The 24,263-nt window shown below is 50.4% G+C and overlaps 1 protein-coding gene across 7 annotated transcripts; it reads right to left on the bottom strand.

The window, feature by feature from the left end:
• Positions 1-5,767: 5,767 nt before the first annotated feature.
• Positions 5,768-22,421, bottom strand: TGIF2 (TGFB induced factor homeobox 2). Of its 7 annotated transcripts, none has more exons than XM_067708052.1 (3): positions 22,327-22,421; positions 18,416-18,641; positions 5,768-8,564 (listed from the first exon to the last, which is right to left on the bottom strand). In XM_067708052.1, the coding sequence occupies exons 2-3, from the start codon at positions 18,605-18,607 to the stop codon at positions 8,043-8,045; spliced, it is 714 nt and encodes a 237-aa protein (XP_067564153.1). In that variant the 5' UTR covers positions 18,608-18,641; positions 22,327-22,421; the 3' UTR covers positions 5,768-8,042. The 7 variants fall into 7 exon arrangements, with proteins under 7 accessions (XP_067564153.1, XP_067564154.1, XP_067564151.1 ...); XM_067708053.1 differs by lacking the exon at positions 22,327-22,421 and adding an exon at positions 22,198-22,313; XM_067708050.1 differs by lacking the exon at positions 22,327-22,421 and adding an exon at positions 22,105-22,241.
• Positions 22,422-24,263: the final 1,842 nt, after the last annotated feature.

The following is a 24,263-nucleotide window of genomic DNA, read 5'->3' as shown; positions in this document are numbered from 1 at the left end:
TCTGTTGATAGTGTCCTTTAATATACAAAAGTTTTAAATTCTAATGAAGTGAAATTTGTGTAAGTTTTTGTTGTTGTTTCCTGTGCCTTTGGTGCCACATTCAAGAAATCATTGTCAAGTCCAATGTTGTCAAGTTTTTCCATGTTCTAAGTGTTTTATAGTTTTAGCTCTTATGTTTAGGTCTTTGATTCATTTTGAGTTAATTTTTTTATATGGTGTTAGGTAAGGGTCCACCTTCATTCTTTCAACATGTGGATATCCAGTTTTCCCAGCACCATTTGTTAAAGACTCTACTTTCCCCATTGAATGTTTTTTTGCACCATCATTTGACCATATATGCAAGGGTTTATTTCAGGGCTGTCTCTTTTATTCCATTGGTCTGTTTGTCTGTCTTTATGCCAGTACCACTCTTTTGATTACTGTAGCTTTGTAGTAAGCTTTGAAATCAGGAAACGTGAGTCCTCCAACTTTGTTCTTATTTTTCAAGATTGTTTTGGGGATCCCTAGAGACTCCATATGAATTTTAGAATGAGTTTTTCTATTTCTGAAAAAAAAAAGTGATTGGGATTTTGATAGAGATTGCGGTGAATCTGTAGATTGCGTTGGTAGTAACAATATCAAGTCTTCTAATCCATGAGCATGAAATGTTTTTCTATTTATTTGTATGTTCTTTAATTTCATTCAGTGATGTTTTGTAGTTTTCGACATATAAGTCTTTCACTTCCTTGGTTAATTCCTAAGTATTTTACTCTTTTTGATGCTATTGTAAATGGAATTGTTTTCTTATTTTCCTTTTCAGATTTTTCATTGCAGAAACAGAGTTGCTTTTTGGGTGCTGATTTTTGTATCCTGAACCTTTGCTGAATCCATTTGTTAGTTCAGCAGTTTTTTGTGTGGAATCATTAGGGTTTTCTACATACCCGATCATACCTGCAAACAGAGCTAACTTTATTTCTCCGCCTCCCCCCGCCCCGCAAAAGTTAATTCTTTATATGTCATATTGTATCATATTTTGAAGCTCTGCTCTTAACTCCAAGATTCTGTAAGTTTGGGTTTACATGGGAGGAGAGGAGAGTGTCACAGAAAGTTGTATTTGGAAGGGTGCTTAGATCCTGCCCAAGGTCACACAGCAAAGTTAGAGGTCCAACAGCCATCTGAAACCTCATCTGTGTCCCTCCTCTTAGCTTTCTAGGAGCAGACAGAGCCAAGCTGGCAGCCTGGAAAGCCCTTGCCGAGAAGGTATTCATGGGACTGAGACGTGTTCCCTTTCTGCTTTTACCCAAAGCTTTCCTTATCTTAGGAAGTGGGGAATTTGGCTGAAACCCAGTGCATCCATCTGGTTAAAATAAACGTCTTGGGTGGTCTAAGATGGAAAAGAACTTAATGAAGAGTCAGATTTGGAAGCGGGAGAGATAGATTTGGAAGTAGAAATGTTGCCTTTGTGCATTTGGGGCTTTTTAGCACCAGTTAAACATATGATGTCAGTCTTGGGCCTGAGGGTGTCCCTTCCAGTTGAATGCCCCTGTAACACTGCCAGCTGCCTATAGCAGGGTTTGGAGGAAGATGTGCTCTGAGGGGTAAGATTGTGGCCTCAGACAGAGATAGATGGAATCACAGAAATCAGGAGCCATGTGGGGGAAAACCAAGGAGCTGTAGAAAGAGCACTGGTTGTGAAGTAGAGGTCTGAGTTTGTATGCTGGTCCTCTTCTTTTTTTTTTTTTTTTTTTTGTGGTACGTGGGCCTCTCACTGTTGTGGCCTCTCCCGTTGCAGAGCACAGGCTCCAGACGCTCAGGCTCAGCAGCCATGGCTCACGGGCCCAGCTGCTCCGCGGCATGTGGGATCTTCCCGGACCGGGGCACGAACCCGTGTCCCCTGCATCGGCAGGCGGACTCTCAACCACTGCACCACCAGGGAAGCCCCGGCCCTCTTCTTTTTGCTCACAAGAAATATTTTACTAGCATTATTGAGCCCTTACCAGGTCCCAACTTTACTAAATGTTTTTCATACGTTTGTCTCCAAAAGCTGGCTGGCTCTCAGTCACTATACTGAACTCCTCTCCTTTTACAGTAGTCCCTCCTTTATCCACAGGGTACATGTTCCAGGACCCTCAGTGGATGCATGAAACCATGGATAGTAGTAAATCCTATGTATACTATGTTTTTTCCTATGTGTACGTACCTATGATAAAGTTTAATTTATAAGTTAGGCACAGTAAGAGAATATCTGAATCGCCAGCATCACTACTCTTGCATTTTGGGGCCATGATTAAGTAAAATAAGGGTTACTTGATCACAAGCACTGAAGTATAACAACACTGGATCTGATAACAGAGCAGGCTCCTAAGTGAGTAATAGGCGGGGTGGGGAGCACATACAGCATGGATAAGTGGAACAAAGGGATGATTCACGTTCCCGGCCCGGAGGGTGGGAGATTTCATTATGCTACTCAGAACAGCATGCAATTTAAAACTTATGAACTGTTTATTTCTGGAACTTTCCAGTTAATATTTTTGTACTGAGGTTGACCATGGGTAACTGAAACTGTGGAAAGTAAAAGGACTACTGTACCTTTACTTAAAATTTTTCTGTAGTGAATGTTGACTACTTATGTAATTAAAATGACAACCTCAGGAAGGCTACACTTGATCTTTAGGACACTATAAACTCCTAGGAGCCGAGGGAAGTCAAATGGTCTTGGGGGACTACTTGGTGGTAGTCTTCCTCTCACCTTGTAACCTTGAAAGATGAGGTGCTATCTTCCCAACCCAGCAGTTTCCTGGGGATAAGTCAGTGTTCTGGACTCTCTGGGGGTAAGGTCTGGGAATTTGCATTTTTGTAAGCTCTCCTGATGCATGAGAACTACTTCTCTGGGTAATTAGTCCCAGTTCTCCCACTTAAAAGCTGTGTGGTATTGGGCAAGTGATTTTTTTAAAAAACATTTATTTATTTATTTATTTGGCTGTGCCAGGTCTTAGTTGCAGCACACGGGATCATCTTTGCAGCATGCGGGATCTAGTTCCCTGACAAGGGATTGAACCCTCCCTGCCCCCTCCCACAGCATTGGGAGCACAGAGTCTTAACCACTGTGCCACCAGGGAAGTCCCTAGAGTGTAGTTTTAAAATCCAGGGACTTCCCTGGTGGTCAATGGGTAAGACTCTGTGCTCTCAATGCAGGGGGCCTGGGTTCAATCCTGGTCGGGGAACTAGATCCCACATGCATGCTGCAACTAAGAAGTCCGCATGCCGCAACTAAAGATCCTGTGTGCCGCAACTAAGACCCGGCGCAGCCTAAATAAATAAATAAAAATAAATAAATAAATAATCCAGAGTCCTGAATCCCTAGGGATTCTTTATATATATATATATATATATATATATATATATATATGTATATATATATATATATGTATATATAAATGAATGTCATTACAGAGTGTTGCTATATTTCTTCTTTTTTAAAAAATAGAATTTATTTATTTATTTATTTATGGCTGTGTTGGGTCTGTTGCTGGGCGCGGGCTTTCTTTAGTTGCGGTGAGCGGGGCCTACTTTTCATTGCGGTGCACAGGCTTCGCATTGTCGTGGCTTCTCTTGTTGCGGAGCACGGGCTCTAGGCGCACAGGCTTCAGTAGTTGTGGCACGCAGGCTCAGTAGTTGTAGCTCACAGGCTCTAGAGCACGGGCTCAGTAGCTGTGGCGCACAGACTTAGTTGCTCTGCGGCATGTGGGATCTTCCCGGACCAGGGCTCGAACCCGTGTCCCCTGCATTGGCAGGCAGATTCTTAACCACTGTGCCACCAGGGAAGCCCTCCCTAGGGATTCTTATTCATGGGGCTGAGTTGGGGAAAAGTTTCCCAGCGGGGTCCGTGAGGCTGGGGGTCCATGGAGAAATCACCACTCCCAAAAACAGTGGAAAGGAAGAGGCCTTCCTTGACTGTCAGTCTAAAGGCATACCCCCCACCCTCATCATTACCACTTTTCCTTTTCCTTTACTACTGGACACAGGGCCTAAGGTCACACTGATAACTAAGGACTTGAAGCATCATCATGGCCCCCTTGTGAAGAATAGGGACATAGACAGAGAATCAGCCAACCCAACCACAGGTACTCAGACTAAGGAGCAGAAATGCCTTTAAAAAGCTATTTCCTAAATGAGAGTGTTACAGAACAGGCAGATGTCCTTATATAACATTCCTAGCTTCAGAGGAGAGGGGCCCTAGCCACACTGTCCCTGTCACCTTTCATTATCTAGAGTGCTTGCTCACTCCAGGGCTCATCAGTCTGAAGCTGGTTATAGAAGATACTTTTATTTTCAGTTCTTTGAAAAGTATTTGTAAGAAGCCATCTCTCCTGAGGCAGCTGAACCATCCAAATCACTGCCCCTTTTAGGGGAATATTAGTGCTCACTTTCCACATGTAAAATGAGCGTCACTCTTGTTTTGAAGAGCCCTTCCAGCATGTTCCTGTTCTGCCAAACCCCAGGGCCAAGTGTCCAGCTTGAGGGATACTGACGGAGGGAGTGGGAAAACCAGGACCCCGGATGAATGGCTAAAGGAGCTGGGGCACTTTAATCTGGGAACTTGAGCAGGGAGGCTGCATCTCCAAATTCCTAAAGGAGAGTGACCTGTGGGAGAGATTCAATATCCTCTATCCAGGGTACTGGGGAGAAATCAGAAAGAAGCCAATTTGGTTCAATGGAGGAAACTTCTAGTGCTTAGCCGAAACCATGTTAGATTGCTGGATGCCAGTAGGCAGTGAACTGCCTATCACTAGTTTATATAAGAGAGGGACAGACCTTAGGGTGACCTTAAAGCAAGACAGACTGGAATTCACATCCTAGTTCCACTTAGTACTGGCTGTGTAAGTTCAGGCAAGTAACTTAACAAATCCCCAGTTTCTTTACCTATGAGAAGAGTATCTCATTTTTTAAATTTATTTTTGGCTGCATTGGGTCGTTGCTGCATGTGGGCTTCCTCTAATTGCGGCGAGCAGGGGCTACTCTTCATCGCGGTGCGTGGGCTTCTCATAGTGGTGGCTTCTCGTTGCGGAGCATGGGCTCTGGGTGTGCAGGCTTCAGTAGTTGTGGCGCACGGGCTTAGTTGCTCCACGGCACGTGGGATCTTCCTGGACCAGGGCTCGAACCTGTGTCCCCTGCACTGGCAGGTGGATTCTTAACCACTGCGCCACCAGGGAAGCCCTCTCATTTTTTTCTTTTCTGTGAATGTTTGTGTGAACAGAAGTTAAAAAGAGATGTTTGGGCTGCAATTACAATGTACAGTCATTTCAACAGAAATGCTACCACAGCTAGCTTAAGCAAAAAGGGGAATTTACTAGCTTACATAATAGGGAAGTCCAGAGACGGTACTGGTTTCAGACATGTCTAGAGTATCCATATAACATCTCTGCTTCTTTCTGTGCCGGCTTCATACTGTAGTCATGCTCCTTCCTCATTAGGAGAGGGGGGGACAAAGTTACCAGCTCACTAAGTTCCCTTACCACTTAGCAACCCCAAAGCTTGACTGCTGACGCAAAGGAAGACTGGTCCAGCTTGGGATATGTATGCCCCCTGCACACTGTGATGGAGAGGATGTGGAATACTCGTGAGGCCCAGGAAATAGGGATGCAGAGTACACAACACTTCCAGGCAGCTACTAGAGGTAGGGTGAAAGAGGTGGGGCAGAGTAAGAACTCAGCAATTGTCCTGTCTCCAGGCTGGGCCCAGGGTCATAGTGGATCAGTCCTTCTGCTTTGAAAAACAAAACCAAAACCAAAAAACAAAAAAACTTTATTTGACAAAAGACAAAAACCGAAGTTATTTACAGTAGTTTTTTGCTCAAATAATCCAACGGGATAACTGTGCTTCCAGGGTTACCTCAGAACCGAACCAAGCAGAGGCTGCCCTGCCCCCAGCCTCCCCGTCTTGTACAAGGGGGGAGTGCCAACCAGAATTCAGCAGCATGGCTCCCTGACCCCTCACCACCCTCCACTGCTCAGTGCACTGTGGGAGGGAAAGTCCCACCCCAGCCCAACGCGCTTCCACAGTCCCCTGCTGCAAGTGTCCTGCAACAGTGACAACAGACCTGGGCTCAGAGATACGGGTGGGGTGCAAGAGGCCGGGCAAGCAGCAGCTTCAACTGATCTTGAAGCTGCCGTGTTCATTCTTCCCCAGCTGGGCCTCAGGAGGGTGAGGGTCCCTGATCCCCCCCGGGGCATGCCAGGAGAGGGCACAGAGAGGGGAGGAGGCAGAAGAGAGAGCCTAGAAAACCTGCCCACTAACAGAGAGCAAAGCCCCCTCTCTTAAATAACCAATCCCCACTCCCACAGCAATGGGTGGGCCAAGCACTCAGAAGTTGGGGAGCCTCCCTGAAGTCTTCAGGGATCATCCCAGAAAGGACAGAACACATGTTGCTGCCATTCTCCCAGCCAAGCCCACCCAAGTCAGCCAATACCCAGGAACTCTCCCTCTGTGCCCAGCATGGCAACTTCAGGAAACTACAGGCTGAGGATCCTGACCTGTCTTTTGGCCCAGTAACAATGTTATTCAGAACAAAAATATTTCACCTAAAAACCTATGATTAGTGTTTCTTAGGATATACTAGAAAGATGGGGTATATTGCTGTTGAATGCTATCAGCAATGAAACAGCAAAAAAAAAAAAAAAAAAAGCGGGGCCCAGGGCGGGGGTGGGGGTTGCGGGAGGAGAATAAGACTAACTGCGATCCGTTTCACTGTGAAGTTCAGGGCAGGGGCTTCTGCAACTCCAATTTAAAGAGAGGTGCAACAGAAAGACACTCACAGCGAACAGGCTTCGTGACCGATTCCCAGCCCCAGCCTCCTCCCGGGGCAGTTCCACAGGCAGCTGGGGGCACTATTCCATGTTTCCTCCAGGAACAGTTTCCGGCCACCATCATGGGAAAAGCTGCCCGTCTGGATCAGCTAAAAGGCCTTCCTGACCACTAGATGGCTCACTTCTCTCCAAGTAGGAGCAACAGGGAGCTTTTGACATTCTGGCCCCACTAAGCCAAATTCCTAGAAGGAATTCAGAACTCAGGCCGCGGGGTGAAGCTTTCAAAGATAAAGAAGGGGAAAACATGAAAGAGAAAAAAACACCACCCCACTGCTCAGCCTAGCTTACCTCCCCCTCCCCTCCCCCACAATACAGTAAAGACACCAACCAACCAACCAGAAAAACACCTCTATCATCCTTCTCTGCTCTGCACCTAGAAGGTTTGGTCAGATTTGTTGGACCCTCTCTCTGGCTGTGGCTTTATCCCCTTCTCCCTTCTGTGCATGATGCAGAAAAGCCAAAGCCCATAAAAGTTTTTTCTAACTTTTTTTTTTTGTAAACCAAACCAACAATTAAACAATCATTTGGAACTTTGCAGAGATTTAGCTGGTCCCCCAAATGAAAATACTTCTTCCTTGCAAAACAATCACCAATTGCAGTGGTGGATCATTCTCAGTTTATCAGACTCCATCAAGCAATGCACTCTCATTCCCCACACCTGGGCTAACTACGCCTGTTAATGCAAACCACAGCAAAGAGGGAAAAATAAACACAAAGTTTAGCAAAAACCTAAACATTCAACCGGAGTCGGTTCTGTTACATCTGCTGGGCTCCTCTTTTCTTCTGTTCACACTTATGAACCTGGAATGTCCACACTTAACAAAAAGAGGCCCTGTCAGGGGCAACTGGGACCCAGCACAGGTGTGAGTGAACTTGGCAGGGTTCCTGCGCCCAGCTCAGGAAAGCAGGTGGGAACAAAGGGGTCCCAGGGATTCTCTGCAGCAGCAGCACCATGCCTGTCTCCAATCTCTTGGTCTCATCACTGAGGAGGCCTGGAGAAACGGCAGAGTCAGCAGAGGAGAGGTCCCATCCCAGTGCAGTGACACCAGCTGGCGTCTTCCTGCTGAAGACCTCTGGACAGAGGAGATGATCCCGATGTTTGGCAGTGATCCAAAGAAAACCCTCTGTAGGAAGGGGGACCAAAACGGAAACCCAGGACAGCTGGCTCGAGCCTCGAGCACCCCTGTTGGCAGATGCCTACTTGGGGTTTTCAGAGACGAAAGAAATGGGAGTGCGCAGCAATGGGGGTGACGGGTCCTGCTGCTTCTGGAGCTCCATCTCAGCAGCCCTCTGGAGCGCCACCTCCACCAGCAGCTGGAAGCTGCTGAAGTCCTCCTTGTCCTGCTCTGGGGGTGTGGGCGGTGGTGTGTTGAAGAGTCCACCCGTGGGGCTTCCAGCTTCAGCCCTGGTCAGCAGGGTGAGTGTGCTACCAGGGGTCACCAGGGGCTTGGGGGGCTCCAGCTCGCCTTGTGGGAAGGTGGCTGCCGGCTTGTCTCCCTGGCCTGAGTGGAGCGGCATGGAGCACACGGACAAGGAGAGCACACTGGTGGGGGCCGGCACAGACACAGCCAGCACTGAGGGGCTGCCGCCTCGGGGGAGGGCCACATCGGAGGCCTTGCCCCCGCGGCGGGAAATGGTGTACTGGTTGGGGTCTTTGCCGTCCTTCCGAAGCATGTCTGGGAGAAGCCGCCGCCGGGCGTTGATGAACCAGTTACAAATCTGGAATGAGAATGAGTTTGAGAGACTGTGATCAGTTTACTCTCTCAAAACCGGCTGCAAAGCACCTGCGTTCCTGGCCCCAGAAACACAGCAGCAAACAATTCAGGCACAATCGCAGCCCTCAGATTTATGTTGGGCAGAGAGAGTTAAAGAAGAAATGATATAACTGAAAATAAACTGCAACTGTGATCCAGCCAATGAAGGGAAGGTACGTCGGTGCTGTTGGACACAGTAATGGGAAGACCCAATCCAGTCTTCGTGGACTCGGGGTAGTAGTCTCTGAGGAAACGGCTTGCGAACTGAGATCTGAAGGATAAGCAGTAAACCTACTTATCAGGTGGGAGGCCAGAGGGGAGAAGAGCATTCGATTGAGAAGGATCAACACCTGAAAAGTGCCTATGACAAGCTCAGAGAAGGATGTCCTGTCTGGATGGAGCTCAGAGTGGTAACTAGAGGTTACCTCTCATGGTGGGGATCTGGTTCTTTATTCCAAGGAAGATGGGGAGCCGCAGGAGGGTTTTAGGCAAAGAATGCTAAAAATGCTATGTGGAGAACAGTGGAAGCAGAGTGCAAGTACTTCACATTAGGTTAAGGGAGATGATGAGAAGATGACAAACGTTTGATCTGTCTGGGAAACTGGAAATGACAGGACCTGGTGCCCAGTTGGATATGGGTGTGTGAAAGGAGAGGGGATGGGGCCAAGGGCCATTCACTCCTAAGATTCTAGAATAGAGTCTTGCTGTATGCCAGGGAAAGAGCCACAAAGACACTAAAGGGACTCTCAGGTAGAAGAAAAGTTATTGTTTCCAAGCAAAACCAAGGTCAGTGGTTGAATGTGCATTCAACCAACATCCTTAAATCCTTTTTTCCTATATGCTGCTGAGAAAGCTACCATTAACCGTGACCCCATTCCTGTCCAGCTGATTGTTTAGATCAATCCTCTTGGGCCTATGCCTGAGGCATGACATTTCTTACTGTTAAGTGGTCTGCTGCAAAACCAAGGCATATCTAGCACCCATCCTATATTTGTCTGGACCCTTTATAATAGCCTCCAGATCCACAGCTCTCCAATCCAGCCTCGTCACTGGTTGTCACTCACTTTCTAAAATGTATTACTGTTATTCCTGTTCTAGAAAACTGCCATTTGTCTCCTACTGCCTATAGGAACAACTCCAGACTCTTGGGCCTGGGTGTTAAAAGCCTCCCCTGTTCATGGCCTATCTTTCCAGCCCTTGTATTCTTCTTCTTTTTCTTTTTTTAAATTTATTTATTTTTGGCTGCATTGGGTCTTCGTTGCTGCGTGTGGGCTTCTCATCGCAGTGGCTTCTCGTTGCGGAACATGGGCTCTAGGCGCGTGGGCTTCAGTACTTGTAGCTTGTGTGCTCTAAAGTGCAGGCTCAGTAGTTGTGTTGCACAGGCTTAGTTGCTCCGCAGCATGTGGGATCTTCCCGGACCAGGGCTTGAACCCATGTCGCCCTGCGCTGGCAGGCGGATTCTCAACCACTGCGCCACCAGGGAAGCCCCTATATTCTTCTTCATGTGAAATTGCTCACCAGCCCTCATGGAGGCCCTGTGCTTTAAAAAACAAAACAAAACTCCATGCCTCTTGCACATCACATTCCTTCTTTCTGGAACACCCTCTTCTCTACCTGGAGAATGCCTACTATTCCAAGTCTTGGCTGATCTAAGATATCAGAGATCGGGCTGAGGCAGAGGAAATGGTTTCAGAACACATCTCTCCTCACCTACAGCTGCTGTAGGGCCTGGCAGTTTCTTTCCATACTTGAATGAATGGCACCATGAGGGTAGATAACTGTTCAGGAAGAGTGTGAACAGTTTCACACCCCAGAGAGTGTGAACAGTTTCACACCCCAGAGAAGGCACCTAATCATGGCATCATTACTCATCAAGCGAAAAGATCAGCCACTTACACCCTCCTTCCTTTCATTTACTCCTAACAGCCTGGAGATGTGACGAGACCAATCCTTTAACAAGCTCACCTGGGCATTATTTAAAAAGTTATGGATTAGACTAGAGAACAGGTTCTTAGCTGCGTGGCTGGTGTAAGGCTCCTAAACACAAAACCCGTTTTTCCTTCAACAGGCAAATACAAGACTTTATCATTTTTTCCATCTCTCTCCCTCCTACCCTCCACTGGAGGAGCTGCCACAGGGGAAAAGTTGCCTAATCACTTTCCTGCTAACAGAAAAGTAGCTGGAGAGAAGAGACAAACTGTGGGAGTGTGTTGGTGATGAGGCCTGGGTGTGGCACGGTATGCCCCCACATATCTAGGCGTCTTTCTGGGAGCCTTCGTTGAGAAGCTTTACCAATAGCTGACGTTTACGAAGCACTGTACAGCTACGCAATTTTCTTCTAACAGTTTTATCAGCCCTGTGAGTTTGATCAGCTCCCATTTTACTGATGAACATATATAAAGCTGAGCCTGGAGAAGTCAGGCAGGATTCTACCTCCAGCCAGGGATCCCCAAGCCTGGACCTTTGGATCTGGAGGAACGAGAACCCCTACTCTCTGAATCCTTCTCTCAGACTATCACAGGAGCCCAGAGCCCAGCTTATTTTACTCACTACAGTGGTCAAGTTAGAACTTCTCACCTTCCTGTTGCTCTCCCTTTCAAGGCTTCGTGCTCACTCCAATAATATTTATCGATGCTTGCTACGTGCCAGGCCAGTTCTCGGTGCCGGGCATGCTTCTGTGAATTAAACAGATGTGCACTCTGCCTTGCGGAGCTTATGGTCCATCTAGTTGTGGAGACTGGCAATGAACGAACATTGCTATAGCAACGAGAAGTGCCAGGAAGGAAAGAGACAGGAATGAAAAGATAGTATATAAAGATGAGAGAGACCTCCGTAGATAAGGGGTCTGGGAAGGCTGAGACCTAACAGATAAGAAAGAGCCAGCCACACAGAAAGCTGAGGGAAGAGTATTCTAGACAGAGGCAACAGCAAATGCCAAGGTCCTGAGGCAGGAAAGGGTTTGGTTTAAGGAACAGACAGAAGCAGGCAGGGCTGATCCCACTAGGCCAGAACACCATGCTTAACCACTACCATGCTTAACCACCAAAGGGGCCCAAACAGTGGCTTAAGCTAGTTTTCACACTGTACGTCCTTCTCCTGGTCCTGCCTTTGCTCTCCTCTTAGTTCATCAACAGAAACTTACAGAGCATGTAGTAGCTGCTGTAGGGGAAGAAATGACAGGAACCCCTCCCCCACACCTCTCCTGTGCTGAGATGCCAGGAACTGTGTGGGCTGCGGCAATGCCTAACATTCCTCTAATGGGTGACTGGATCAAAGGCCCAACTCTCTTCAGGGCTCCCATACCAGTTTCTACCCCTATCACCTTCCTTAGCTGACACCTGGGCAAGACCTTGAGTACCACTACCCAGCCAAAGGGATGGCCACCTATGACAAGAGCAGGCGCCTGGAGTTGGCATGGCTCCTTGCCCAGCAGCCTACAGCTCTACCTGTTCCACAGGTGACCCAAGGATAGCACCAGGCTCCAGGTCCTGTCAGGCTGGGAAAGCTCATGGGCAGGGCAGAGCCAGAGCCTTCTTGTGGCTTCTCTCCCTTTCCATTCCAGCCTGGAAGGACCCTGCCTCTGGGGTTCTCATTTACCCCTTACCTCTCTGGTCCTCTCAGTACACACACAGACACAGACACAGACACAGTCACACACACAGACACACACACAGACACACACACACAGACACACACACACACACACAGACACACACACACACACACACACACACACACACACAGCAGGCATCAGCTGACACTGTTTGAGCTGCTCACTCCAATCCTGGCTGGAGTTGCAGGGGAGCCCCAAGGGAGAAGGAAGACTGAACAGCTGAGTGGACGAAGGAACTAAGGATCTTTGACACAAGGTATCACGCCAACCATCTCACTTGCATGTTTAATCTGCATGAAAGCCTGGACGGTAGTAAGCAGTGTCCCCAAAGTACTACAGAGAGACCTGGAACTCAGAGATGAGAGAACCTGCCCAAAGTCACACAGCCTCCGAGTACAGAGCTGGGATTCAAACTCAGGTCTCCTGCTGCTGTTCTCATTCTGGTCTGCTGTGTTACCAACAGAGGAACAAAATGGATAGCTGCAAGGCATCACCATAATCCTAAAAGCAGACTCTTGCTGAACACAAAACGTATCAGGCGCTGTTCTGAACATTTCCCATCTAACTAACTCAGTTAATCTTCAACAGCCTATGAGAGGTTCTGTGATGATCTCCACTTTATGTGAACCACTGAAGAAACAGAGACCCTGATCAGAGAGATTCAGCAACTTGCTCAAGGTCACAAGGGCAAAGGCTAGGATGGGATCCAGATACAGCCTGATTCCAGGCAGCTACCGCTGTCAGGTGAAGACAACAGACGGAGGAGAGTCAGCCTGAGGCCTTTTCTCCTTGCTCAGATGCTTCCATCTCTCCATCCTGCAGCTGCCTCCTTGGCTACCTGCGCTACAGGAGAGCACTACGCCTCTCCACCTCAGCCCAGGATGCAGGGGAAACGCGACCTGGGTCAAGAGGAGTAGGGACTAGTGCTTTTGTTGAGAGCAGTCTTGGGGAGGGGAGCGTGGCGTTTGCTAGCAGATGCGTGGGCACTTAGCCTCTAGCTGCACCTCCCATTTTGGCTTCTAATTCTGAGAAGAGAACAGCAGAAAAACACCCCCCCACGTGCTCACCCTGGTCCACAGAAAACTTGGCAGCCTACTTACTGTTTTGTCTTCTCATCCGATAGAAATGCACAGCTGAGGGCAGCCGGGCAAGGGCACAAGGCCCGAGTGCACCACCAGTGCCAGCTGTGATAATGGGCTCTGCGGATTTTCTGTAGCCCCTTCCAGCAGCCTGACCCACGCCTAAGTCAGGAAAAAAGCATGTGACTTGCCCCAATTCAAGGTCCTCGGGGAGGGGGTAGGAGAATGCCAAGGTGAATTCTGTGATTGATACAGCAAAACACAGGCTGGGTGCCTGAAAGCCTGTCTCTACCATAAAACAGGGCCCTATCTGAAAGGCTGCTGCCCTGTCAGTATTTTCTTTTTTTTTTAATCAGTGGCTGAGATGAAGGACACAGGAGGAATCACTGTGGCAAATGGGAGTGGGAGGGGCACTAGGGAGCAGATAAAGGCCATGAGGACCAGAGCAGGGCTTTTGAAGGCGACACAAGTGCTTTAATTGTAATGTCTTTTCAACTGTGAAAGACAGAAGCAAAAGAGGGGAGAGAGAGGGCATGGAGAGACCTTTCCCAAACATCACGGTCCCAGTGTTGTGACCACCCGTATCCAGGTGCTCCTAAAGGCTGCTGGCTGTATTAGAATAACCTTGAGGGTGATTTTAAAAAACTGCTCTGGTCTCATCCGCTTCAGAGATGGGGGGCAGGGGAGAGGGGTGGGTGGAATCAGGAATGTGTTTTTAAACAAGCTCTCCAGAGTTCTGCCACCCAAGCTTAGGAACCAATGGTTTAACCCACTGGTTTAACTTGTCCTTGCGGGCCAAACCCTTTACTTAAGCAAAAAAGCTTACACAAAAGCTCAAAAAATATACAAATGAAAGGCCTTAAGGTGGGGAGACAGTGGTTACCAGGAGGAAGAATCGGGAGGCAGCTATCTTTGGAGCCAGAGTAAGGAGAGCAGCTTCGAGAGATACAAGTTCACTGAGGGCAGGGCCAAGCCACCCCCTCACCACACAGCAGGCCACTACAGCTGCTGCACCAGGCTCCTTTCTTGCCCAGTACCAGTACCAGAGGGACTGCTGCCCCTCACCTCCCCAATCCTTCAAGTCTGTCAGGATTCCATTCATATACAGCTTCCGGAGAAGGCTTGCCTACCAGGGCAGCTCAGCTGACACACACGGGTAATTAATTACACTGAATTCTCAGTCCTTTCAATGTCTTCCCTCCCCCAGGGGGGACAGTGCCGGTTCTACTGTTGTGTTCCCAGCACAGAGCACAGCCCCAATCAATATTACACAGAGAAGGAACGGGCACGAACTCTCCCCGCCACACTTACCTCCCCTGCCCAACTGGCAGCCCCTTAGAACAGAAACCACAGCAATAAAGTGGGCTTACAGGGTGTCACCGGGACCCGTCAAAATCCTTCACAAATGACTTTTTGGTTTTACCCTCCCAACTGCCTCGCCCCGGGCAAGTACCAGCTAACCAGTTAGTTAAATAACTCATTGACTTGCTAATGAATTGCTGCTGGGCCAGTTAAAGGAGACATAAAGGAGACAATCGAAAGGGAGGTCCCCAGGGAGAGAGAAAACAAACTTGGCAAAACATTGATGCTTGCTGGAGCCAGGTGATTGGTGCCAGGGGTGTGTTATAATATTATCTTACTTTTGCGGTTATCTGCAAACGTTCCTAATAAACAATGGAAATTTAAAAAATTAGATACAGGAAAAAGAGATGCCTCCAGGGACTGACTTAAACCAGCTTTTCCAGATTGAGGAGCCACTACATTTCCTTTATTTCTGAGGTCCTGCCTATTGACATTTCCAACACTTTTTTTTTTTGCGGGGGGGGGGGGGGCCGATGCGCGACTTGCAGGATCTCAGTTCCACGACCGGGGATTGAACCCAGGGCCCTCGGCGGTGAAAGCTCAGAGTCCTAACCACTGGACCACCAGGGACTTCCCTCTAGCACTTTTATCTGCATTTTGTCACTTCAACAATTATTTACTGAGCACCTACCATATACCTGGCATTGAGCTAACACTGAGGATGTAGTGATAAATAAGTCGAGGCCTCTGGAGTTTAGTGTGTTCTAAAAAGCAATCAGTCAAGTCCAAATGCTGACCCAGTCCCGGTGCTGTGGGAGCACAGAGCTTCTCTAGGGGTCAGGAGTCTCCCTGGTCAGGGGTGGGAGCAAAGTGGTGTGGGGTATCTATCAGTGTGGCAGCAATATGGGGGGCCAGGGATGAGGCCCGCTACACAGATTGGAAAAGATGATGTTGTCAATAGGTTGGCAGGAGCCACTGAAGGGTTTTAAGTAGGGGAGTGACACGTGATCAGATGATGCTAGGTTGGACTAGGGTAGGAAAGAAGCTATATTCCGGAAATATTTAAGGGGTAAATGTATAGGAATTGGTGAGACCAAAGGAGCTGAGAAAGGGCTGTCAAGGGGAGTCCCTTCGAAAGGGAAGGACCCAGCTTGGACAAATTACCTGTTATCAGTCAGGAAATCTGGGGTGCCTGTGAGACCTTCAAGCACGGATGTATGGCTGGTGCTGCTTGGGATTCATGGTACAGTTTCCATCAAGGAGTACTAGATGGTCCCCAGTGCTTCTTTTTTTTTTTTTTGGCCGCACTGTGCAGCAGGTGGGATCTTAGTTCCCTGACCAGACCAGGGATCAAACCCATGTGGAGTCTTAACCACTGGACCACCAGGGAAGTCCCCCCACCGCTCCTTAACTCTCAGCATGCCTCTAGAACAGGGTGGCCACCAGTGGAACCCCTCCCACCAGGGGATGCCAGGATCCCACCGGCCCTTCCTCAGAAGTCTCCAGCAGCTAATCCGGAAATGGATTAGCTGTAGCCCCAGACCTACATTTCTGTAAGTGGGATCTGGGGATATGCCGACCTAGGGGCCCACTAGTTCCCCACAAGAATGTTTTGGTTTTGTGTTTCCAATCTGATCACAAGTAGGAGTGCCGTGGCCTCTGGCAACACAGGTTTGCTCAACTCTGGAGCCAGTGCCTCTGTCATACTACACATCACAGTGCAGTCAACAAAACACCATCCACCATTTGTTATTAATGCAGTTAGATGGAATCTCATTCGTTTTACGTCTATTTACTTTGGAAAACTGTTTGGTTATTTCACAGTTGTGTATAAGAGCAAAAGCAAGAGGTTTTTTTACCCAGTTTTATGTTTGTACATGCTTAAGTGACGTGATAAAAATTATTCAAGTGTACACGTGAGGGAGGCAAGTCTGTGAAAAAGATTTTCTTTAAGAGGAGTCAGTACATTATTCAGTCTTGAGAAAGTGTCCCTGATAAAAGGCAGTTTCGATACAGTGTGGAAGTGGTTTGGTCGCACAGGTAAGAGGCACACTGGAATACACAGCTGGAGGAATCAGAGAATGCTTTCATGAGAAAATGCTTAAACAGAGTGAGCCAGGCTCAGAGAGGTCAAGAAACCAAGGGAGAAGGCCCGGAGGCCTGGGAGTTCAGGGGCCCCAGAGACAGGAAGAACGAACTAGGCTGCAGGCAGTAAGACTAACAAAGAGGCTATCTGGGTAATCCTGGCTCTTAGGCACCAAGACTTTGGCCTGTGCTGTTCTGCATCCTGTGAGTTCAAGTCCACCTCTTCCGGAAGGCCTTCTGAGGCTCCAGGCCTCTCAGAAGCCCTGCCCTGAGTCTCTGCTGCCATCTGCCCCAGCGGTGATCACTTTTTGCAAACATAAGTGGCCAGGTCTTCCCCTGCTTTCCCATCCCAGACTAGACACGCCCTAGGGTAGGAATGTGCCTGGATCCTCTCTGGGATCCCTCTCTGGGATGCCCCGCATAGAGCTGGGCATAGTGCAGCGCTTGTCGGTAAACTTGTGAGGTTCTAGGAACTGCTAAGTCGAGACCTATGGTCTAGGAGAGATGAGGATGAAAGGGAGAGAAGTGCCCATGCTGTGCCAAACACCTCACAGTGGGCCTTGAATTCTTCTCAGTCCTGCCCCCCAACCCTTACGTGCCAGGAAAGTGCTACAATCAGCCCCCCTTTTCAGGTGAGGAAACACGAAGCTCAGAGAGGAGGCAGTGACTTGGCCAATGTCCAAGCTTTCTCTTGTGGAGAAGATGGGATCCGAGTCAGGGTCAGTAGCTCTAGAGCCTTTCTCACAGACAGACTGCCCAGCGAGTATAAAGTCAGGTGACAGGAATTCTGAGGGCCGAATACTCACCATGAGGCTTCGTGGAAGAAGGACGCAGCTGGAAGAGGTGGGGGGTTCAGAGTAGGGTAAGGGAAAGAGACGGTGCCAGGGATCGGAGTAGTGGGCCAGGAAAGAACAGAGGTGGAATGGGAGGCAGCAGGGGGTGGGGGGGGGGGCGCCAGCGGGGCAGAGGGTGGGCCTTTGCTAGGCTGGGGGCCTGTTCTGTGTCTCCCAGGTAGGTGAGAGCCCAACTGGAGGCAAGGCAGCGGCAGTCCGGGGGGTCTCACCTCAGCACCCGGAAAACAGAACAAAAACACCTGTAGGTCAGCAACTGGGGCAATTCAAAGGGGGTAATACCTCTCACTCTGACCAAAAGTGCATAACGTGATCTTCTGAGCGTGTTCATGTTTGTGGTTCACAGAGCACTTTCACATCCAGTTCTGAATCTATTCCTCCCAATGGTTCAGTCAGACCGTCTAATCCCACTTTACAGATGGGAAATCAAGATGTGGTTTACAACTCCTGCGTGGCAGAATGGGGTTTTGACCCCAGAACCTCTGACTCCTGCCCTTTCCTTAACCGTGACTCCAACTCATTTTTAACCACTCTGCAGATCACCAGCTGCCCCATGAAACCAAATTGCCAACCAATCTGGGGCTAAAGGCCAAATCCCAGACACTCAATGCCTTCTCACCCTCTCCTAGCCTCCAGTGTTAATGACGACACCTAGACATTAATAACAATTCCTTGCCTCTTCATAACTCTGCAAAATCTGAAATCTAGCTGCAATGACTTCATGCAATTGTCTTCCCTTGAGGCAGAGAGGGTGGGTATTCTCATCTGACCTATGAAGAAACTGAGGCCCAGAGAGGGGAAGTGACCAGCCCAAGGCCACACAGTTGAGTCCGTGACAGGGCTGGGACAGGACCAGAATCCAGGTCTCCTGCTACCCGCTCCTTACCTGCAGCACCGACAGGTTGGTCTGTCCAGAAAGGCTCAGCTTCTCCTGCTCTGAGGGGTAGGCGTTGTAGCGGTGCAGGTACAGCCAGTCCCGGAGGATCTTCACCGACTCCTTGGGCAGGTTCCCTCTGCGCTTCCTCTTGCCTGCCAGGGAGAGGAGGCCTTCATCCTCACCCAGGTCACTGTCTGACATGGTGTCTAGGGGCTACGCTGGACCTCAGGCAAGCCTAAAACAGGTGACAAAGGGGAGGGGAACATTATTACCATGTGGTGCCTCTGACCCTTTCCCTAGTCTTCCAGCACATCATTACTAGAGCCTAGGACACCAGAAACAGGGTAATCGAAAGTCAAAGACTCAGGCCATACCAAAGCCTGGGCAAGGTAGAAGGAAAGGTCCAAAATGCCTCTATTTCATCAGGCTGGTAGATAACTACTGAAATTAATGGCAGATCATTAATAAGCAGAACCAGACTAGAAGTAATTACAGCTACCACTGAGGCCTGTTTTCCATGCTCTGTACTGAGCATTTCACCTTTATTATCTCATTCAGTCCTCACAAATGCCCTCGTAAGGGAGACACTAATATCATCATCATTTTACAGATGAGAAAAACCAAGGCCCAGAGAGATTCAGAAAGTCACCCAAGATACTCTGGCTGTTAAACAGAGTTACCATTTGACCCAGTAATTTCACTCCTAAGGTAGCTAAGCTACGAAGAGAAATGAAAACCCACGTCCACACAAAATGTTGTACAAAAATGTTTATAGTAACATTATTCATAATAGTCAAAGGTGGAAGCAACCCAAGTGTCCTCCAACAGATGAATGGTTAAACAAAATGTGGCCTACCCATAATAGAGTAGAATATTATTCAGCTCTGAAAAGGAAGTTCCGATCTGTGCTATAATGTGGATGAACCTTGCAACTATTATGCTAAGTGAAAGAAGCAAGTCACAAAAAACACATACTATATGATTCCATTTTTATGAAATGTCCAGAATGAGCTGGAGGGGATAGAAGAGTGATAACTAAAGGGTATGAAGTTTCTTTTCCAGGTGATAAAAATGTTCTAAACTTGACTGTGGTGATGGTTGCATAATTGTGAATATACTAAAAAAAACACTGGTTTGCTTTAAAAGAGTAAGTTGCATGGTATGTGAATTATATCTCAATAAAGCTGTTATAAAAAAAAATCTCACCTCCAGGATATGGTATGGAAGCAGGGTTTGGACCCAGATGGCTTGCCCCGTCCTCCACCCCCATCCCATCTTGCTTCCAGGGTCTCCCAGGACCCAGTGAGGAGTCTGGAAACCCTATCAGTCTCCACAGTCCTACAGCAATCCATGTAACATTTACTGTGTACCTACTATGTATGCCCTGCAGAGATGCTGAGTTATCCCTACTGGTTGTCTCTCATTCTCCTTTGTCATCTAGCCCCTGGCCTGGTCCCAGAATCAGTGCTTCAGAAATCCAGATAAATAAGCAAGGCTGGGCTCTAGTTCCTCCAACTTGGCTGTGTGACCTTGGGCAAGCATCCCTCCCTCTCTGGGCTTGAGCCTCCTCTTCATCTGTTAATTGAAGGAAGGTGTTTCCCTAGACAATCCAACTCAGTTGCTTATCCCCGACAAACTTCTTGTTCGCACACGCAAAAGAGATACACATTTTAAAACCAAAAGTTCCAGGACAAGCTGATGCCAGAATCTCAAGGCCCCTCCCTCCTCAGCCTTTTAACAGCTCCCTAGCAGGCTGGGCCAACAGACTCTGGCATCTCCCAGGTTTTGTTTCCTCGACTTGGGCCTGAGCCCAGATATCCGGGCTGGCTAGGCCAGGCTTTCGAGGGAAGGGTCTACCCTCCCAGCCAGGCCACCTGGAGGTGAGACAGGCATTGGTTAGAGGTGCCACTCCTCAGAGAGCAGCAACAGCAGGCTGCTTTCTGAGGTCAGGTTTCTGAGGTTTAGCTGGCCAGGGCAGTTGGGATCTGAGCTCAGGCAGGGATGCAGCCCCGGCAGGCTGTGAGAAGTTTACTCAAGGTTATCTGTACGGATTCCACCCTGGCTGCCAGTCAAGTCCCAGTCTGCAGGGTTCCAGTGGGTGGCGTGTGGAGGTGACCCCCTCAGTCTACACAGACCTCTCTACCGCAGCGTCCTGCACTCCAGCCATGATATTCACCGACAAATACAGCAGACACAGTTTACAAATCCCAATCCAGGAGGCTTCCCACACACACACCCCACACTCCCACCCAGCCTCACACCAGGCAACTCTCTAAGAGCACTCAGATAACTGGCACCAACCCATCACTCAGCCCCTGGAACCCCCAGGACTTTCACCGACAAATTCAGCAGACACACAGTTTACAAACCCCGCGTCTAGCACGAACAACTGGTACCACGCAACCAGTTCCTGGATATACGCCCACCCACGATCTCTCAGACTGGGACAACTCCCGACGACATCATACTAAGGGTCAGTTCTTACCCTAACTGGCCTGTGGTAGCACCCTCTCGACATAACGCCCAGGGCACCCTCCTACACACGCCACGACGCTGACCTGCAACCACTCCCGCGCCAACTTTCTGACAACTTCCCCAGCTCGGCCCGACACTCCCCCGGGCCGAGCACTCACGCTGCATTCCCAGCAGTTCACACAAAGCGCGCAGCCTCCCCCGCGGCCCAGACCCGAGTCGGAGCACATGGCTCCCGGGGCGGCGGGGAATCGGCCTGCGCTCGGGGCGCCTGCACCCCTCAGCCCCCCACGCCGCGTCAGACTCGGCGCTTCTGTTCCCCCGCGGGCCTGCAATCCGGGTGGGGCGGGGGCTCTGGAAGAAAGAAAACTCACGTGTCTGTCCCGGGGCAGGAAAAAGTTTGGTTCCCACCCCCTTCCCCAGCAGCTCAGCGCTCCTGACTCTTCGGGGCGCGGGGCTGGCCGAGCCTGCGCGCTCGGCTTTGTGCTCCGAACTCGGCCCGGAGGGGGAGGGGAGGGGGCTGGGCTCCCATCTCCGCACCGCCCCCCCCAATCCTGCGCCCAGACTCCATGTTGGCCGCCCCCTGCCCCGGAGACTGCGCGCTTCGCCCACGGGAGGCTCGGCTCAGGCTCGGCCTGCCCGAGGGACCCGGCGCGCACAAACTTTCTTCGGGTCGCCGGCCCCACGCGCCCCGCTTCCTCGGCCCGCCTGGGAGTGACAGATGCCTCCGAGACAGACTTTCCTTTGTTCCAAAGGAAAAGGGAACTCGCGCGGGCTCCCCGGCTCCCCCAGCTCCGAGACCTTCCGGCTGCCCCCACCCGCAGCTGTCACTCTCGGGGGGCCCCTCCCCGGCTCGGCCGCGGCGGGGGTGGGGGGGCTACCGGCGGTTAGCAACGTGCACTTTTGAAACCAAACAAACCCGCCCCCCGCGCGCTCACCCCGGCCCGGGGCAGGGGCGGCCCTCTACCGGGGTGGGTTCCTAGGGAGTTGGGTCCCCCAAAAGGGCCGCAAGCGAACTTTTTCCGGGGGGGTGGCAACCCCCCCCCCACGCCGGTCCCAGTCAGCACACCGCAGTCGGGACTCAAACACACCCGAGGTCACCCATCCACAATCGCACGCGCTTGGACGACGCCCCCGCCCCCGCCCGGCCGAGAAAAAGAAACTTTCCAAGTTGTCCGCGCGCCCCCCGCCCCCATCTGCCCCCCCCTCCTGCGCCCCGCACTGACTTTTCCCAGCAGCTTTTCCGTCCACGCGGCCTAGGGCTCGGTCCCGAGCGTCCCGGCAGGGGGCGGGAGGCGCCGGGGGAGCGCGCCGCGTACCTGCCGGCCCTGACACTCGGCCTGACAGCTCGCGGCTGGAAAGCACCTCGCGGCCTGACGTCAGATCCCCTCTCCTCCCCTCCGCGCTCTCCTCGCCCTCCCCCACCCGCCCGGAGGGAGAAAACAAACTTTGTGAGAAGCGCTGCGAGCGACGCCCACCCCCCGCGGGGCGGGCCAGCGGCAGCTGGGGGCTTCGCCCCGCCCACCGCGCCCGGAGGGGGCGGAGCCGGGAGGGCACCTTCTTCCTGCGCCCACCCCCACCCTCAGGAATGCCACATGGCCTCCGAAGAGGAGTGGTGGGAACCCGGATCGGGATAGTGCGCTTGGGGGCAGGAAGTGGCCCGCTCCTCCTTTCGGAGAGCATTTCCGGAGCGCCTACTGTGTGCTCCACGCAGGGGGTGGGGGTCGTTACCCAGAGGAGAAATAATGCAAATACCGATGTTTGTTAGTCAAATCTCCGGAGAGGAAACTGAGGCCCAGTTAGTCCGGGAATTTACCCCCAGCTGGTAAGGACTGGGGTCTGAATGCGGCGCCTGTTCTGTCCTCAAGGTCGCGTAGAGTCGGGTAGAAGTCTCCCTCGGACACAGCCCCAAAGCACGTAGCCCCAGGGTCTGTCACACAAGGGGCAGCCAGAGGTAAAAATAGCCAATGTTTAAGGCAGTGACGTTAAGCGTGTGTATCACCCTCGGGTTATGGGGTAGGTCCTGTTATATGTCAGTTCTTGGTTCACCCATGAGCTGTTCTTGACTTTGCTGCTTGTCACACAGTCAACCAGTGTCATTCAGCCCAGGTGGGTCCGATAGCGGGAGGCCGAGCGCTTATCTGATTGAGACGGGCCCTTGAAGGAGGCAGATCACCGTCTAAGAGCTCTCAGCGCTCCCTGATTTCTTTTTCCTCTGCCGTCAACACCGAATTCCAGGACGTTTCCCTTGGTCTTCCCCAACCCTGCCAGCACTCTCTTCCCTGCTCTTTGCTCTCTGTTCCATGTACTGTAAAATACCTGCTGACCAACCTTTTGGCCCTTCTGGGGAGACTTTGTGCCCCGCAGAGCCTAGCACAGAGTCAGCCTAGAAATGGGTAAGGCCTTTTCTGGGCCCCTGGTTCCTCATCTGGTCCCAGATACGTAGGACCCTCGAGCTTGGAAATCAGCAGCTTTGCAATGGTTTTTGGTCTTAATTGCCCTTTAGCTATGGAGAACTCAGAACAAAGATCTAGTTTGCTCCCCAGACCCTAAGCCAATCAGAATGCTGATTAAATGACTGTTAAAGTGCACCTGGACTCCCCATTGAAGCCAGACTAACCTGCGAATGCTTAGAAGCTAGTTGGCCACACTGCTTTCCTCACAGCAGTAGCCAGAGTGTCAGTGCTGTAGCCCAGCGCTCTCCGTGTCACAGACGGGGAAACCAGAGCCCAGAGTGGAGGCCCCGAACAATTTCTTGGAGCGCTCTGTCCTCAGCCTCATGAGAGAAAAAGGGAGGCTTGGGGAGTCTCAGGTAAAAAAGGTAAAACTTCCGGGCCCTGCAGAAATAGAGACGCAGGTGTAGAGAACAAAGGTATGGACACCGAGGGGGGAAAGTGGCAGGGGTTGAATTGGGAGAGTGGGATTGACATATATACACTAATACGTATAAAATGCATAACTAATGAGAACCTGCTGTATAAAAAATAAGTAAAATTCAAAAATAAAATTAAAAAAAGAAAAACCTCCGGACCCTCACAGAACATGTGTGGGATTGGGGCCTACATAAGGGGGAGCCTGGAAGGGAAAACGGGTGCAGCCAGGTAAGCCTGTTGATACGACGGTTCCCAGCACTTGGTGTCAGTGCATGAGAGCCAGACTGCCCGTTTTGGGGAAGCCACAGGGGACCTGGGCTGCAGCCCCGAGACCTCCCGGCAAATTCAGCTGGCAGCAGCCCCCTAGGCCAGTGCTTTGCACGTCTTACGCTAGACGAGGTGCATGGGGCAAATGGAAGAGAGCCGTTCTGTCGTCCTTTTAGCCTGCAGTGGAGCCACCTGAGAGCCGATAACAAAGCAGCTTCAGGAGCCCCTCCCCAGACTTCCTGGAG

Source organism: Pseudorca crassidens, chromosome 15 (genome assembly GCF_039906515.1).
Source record: "Pseudorca crassidens isolate mPseCra1 chromosome 15, mPseCra1.hap1, whole genome shotgun sequence".
Classification (NCBI taxonomy): domain Eukaryota; kingdom Metazoa; phylum Chordata; class Mammalia; order Artiodactyla; family Delphinidae; genus Pseudorca; species Pseudorca crassidens.
The sequence above is the reverse complement of the archived record's forward strand: the minus strand, read 5'-3'. Positions and strand labels throughout refer to the sequence as shown.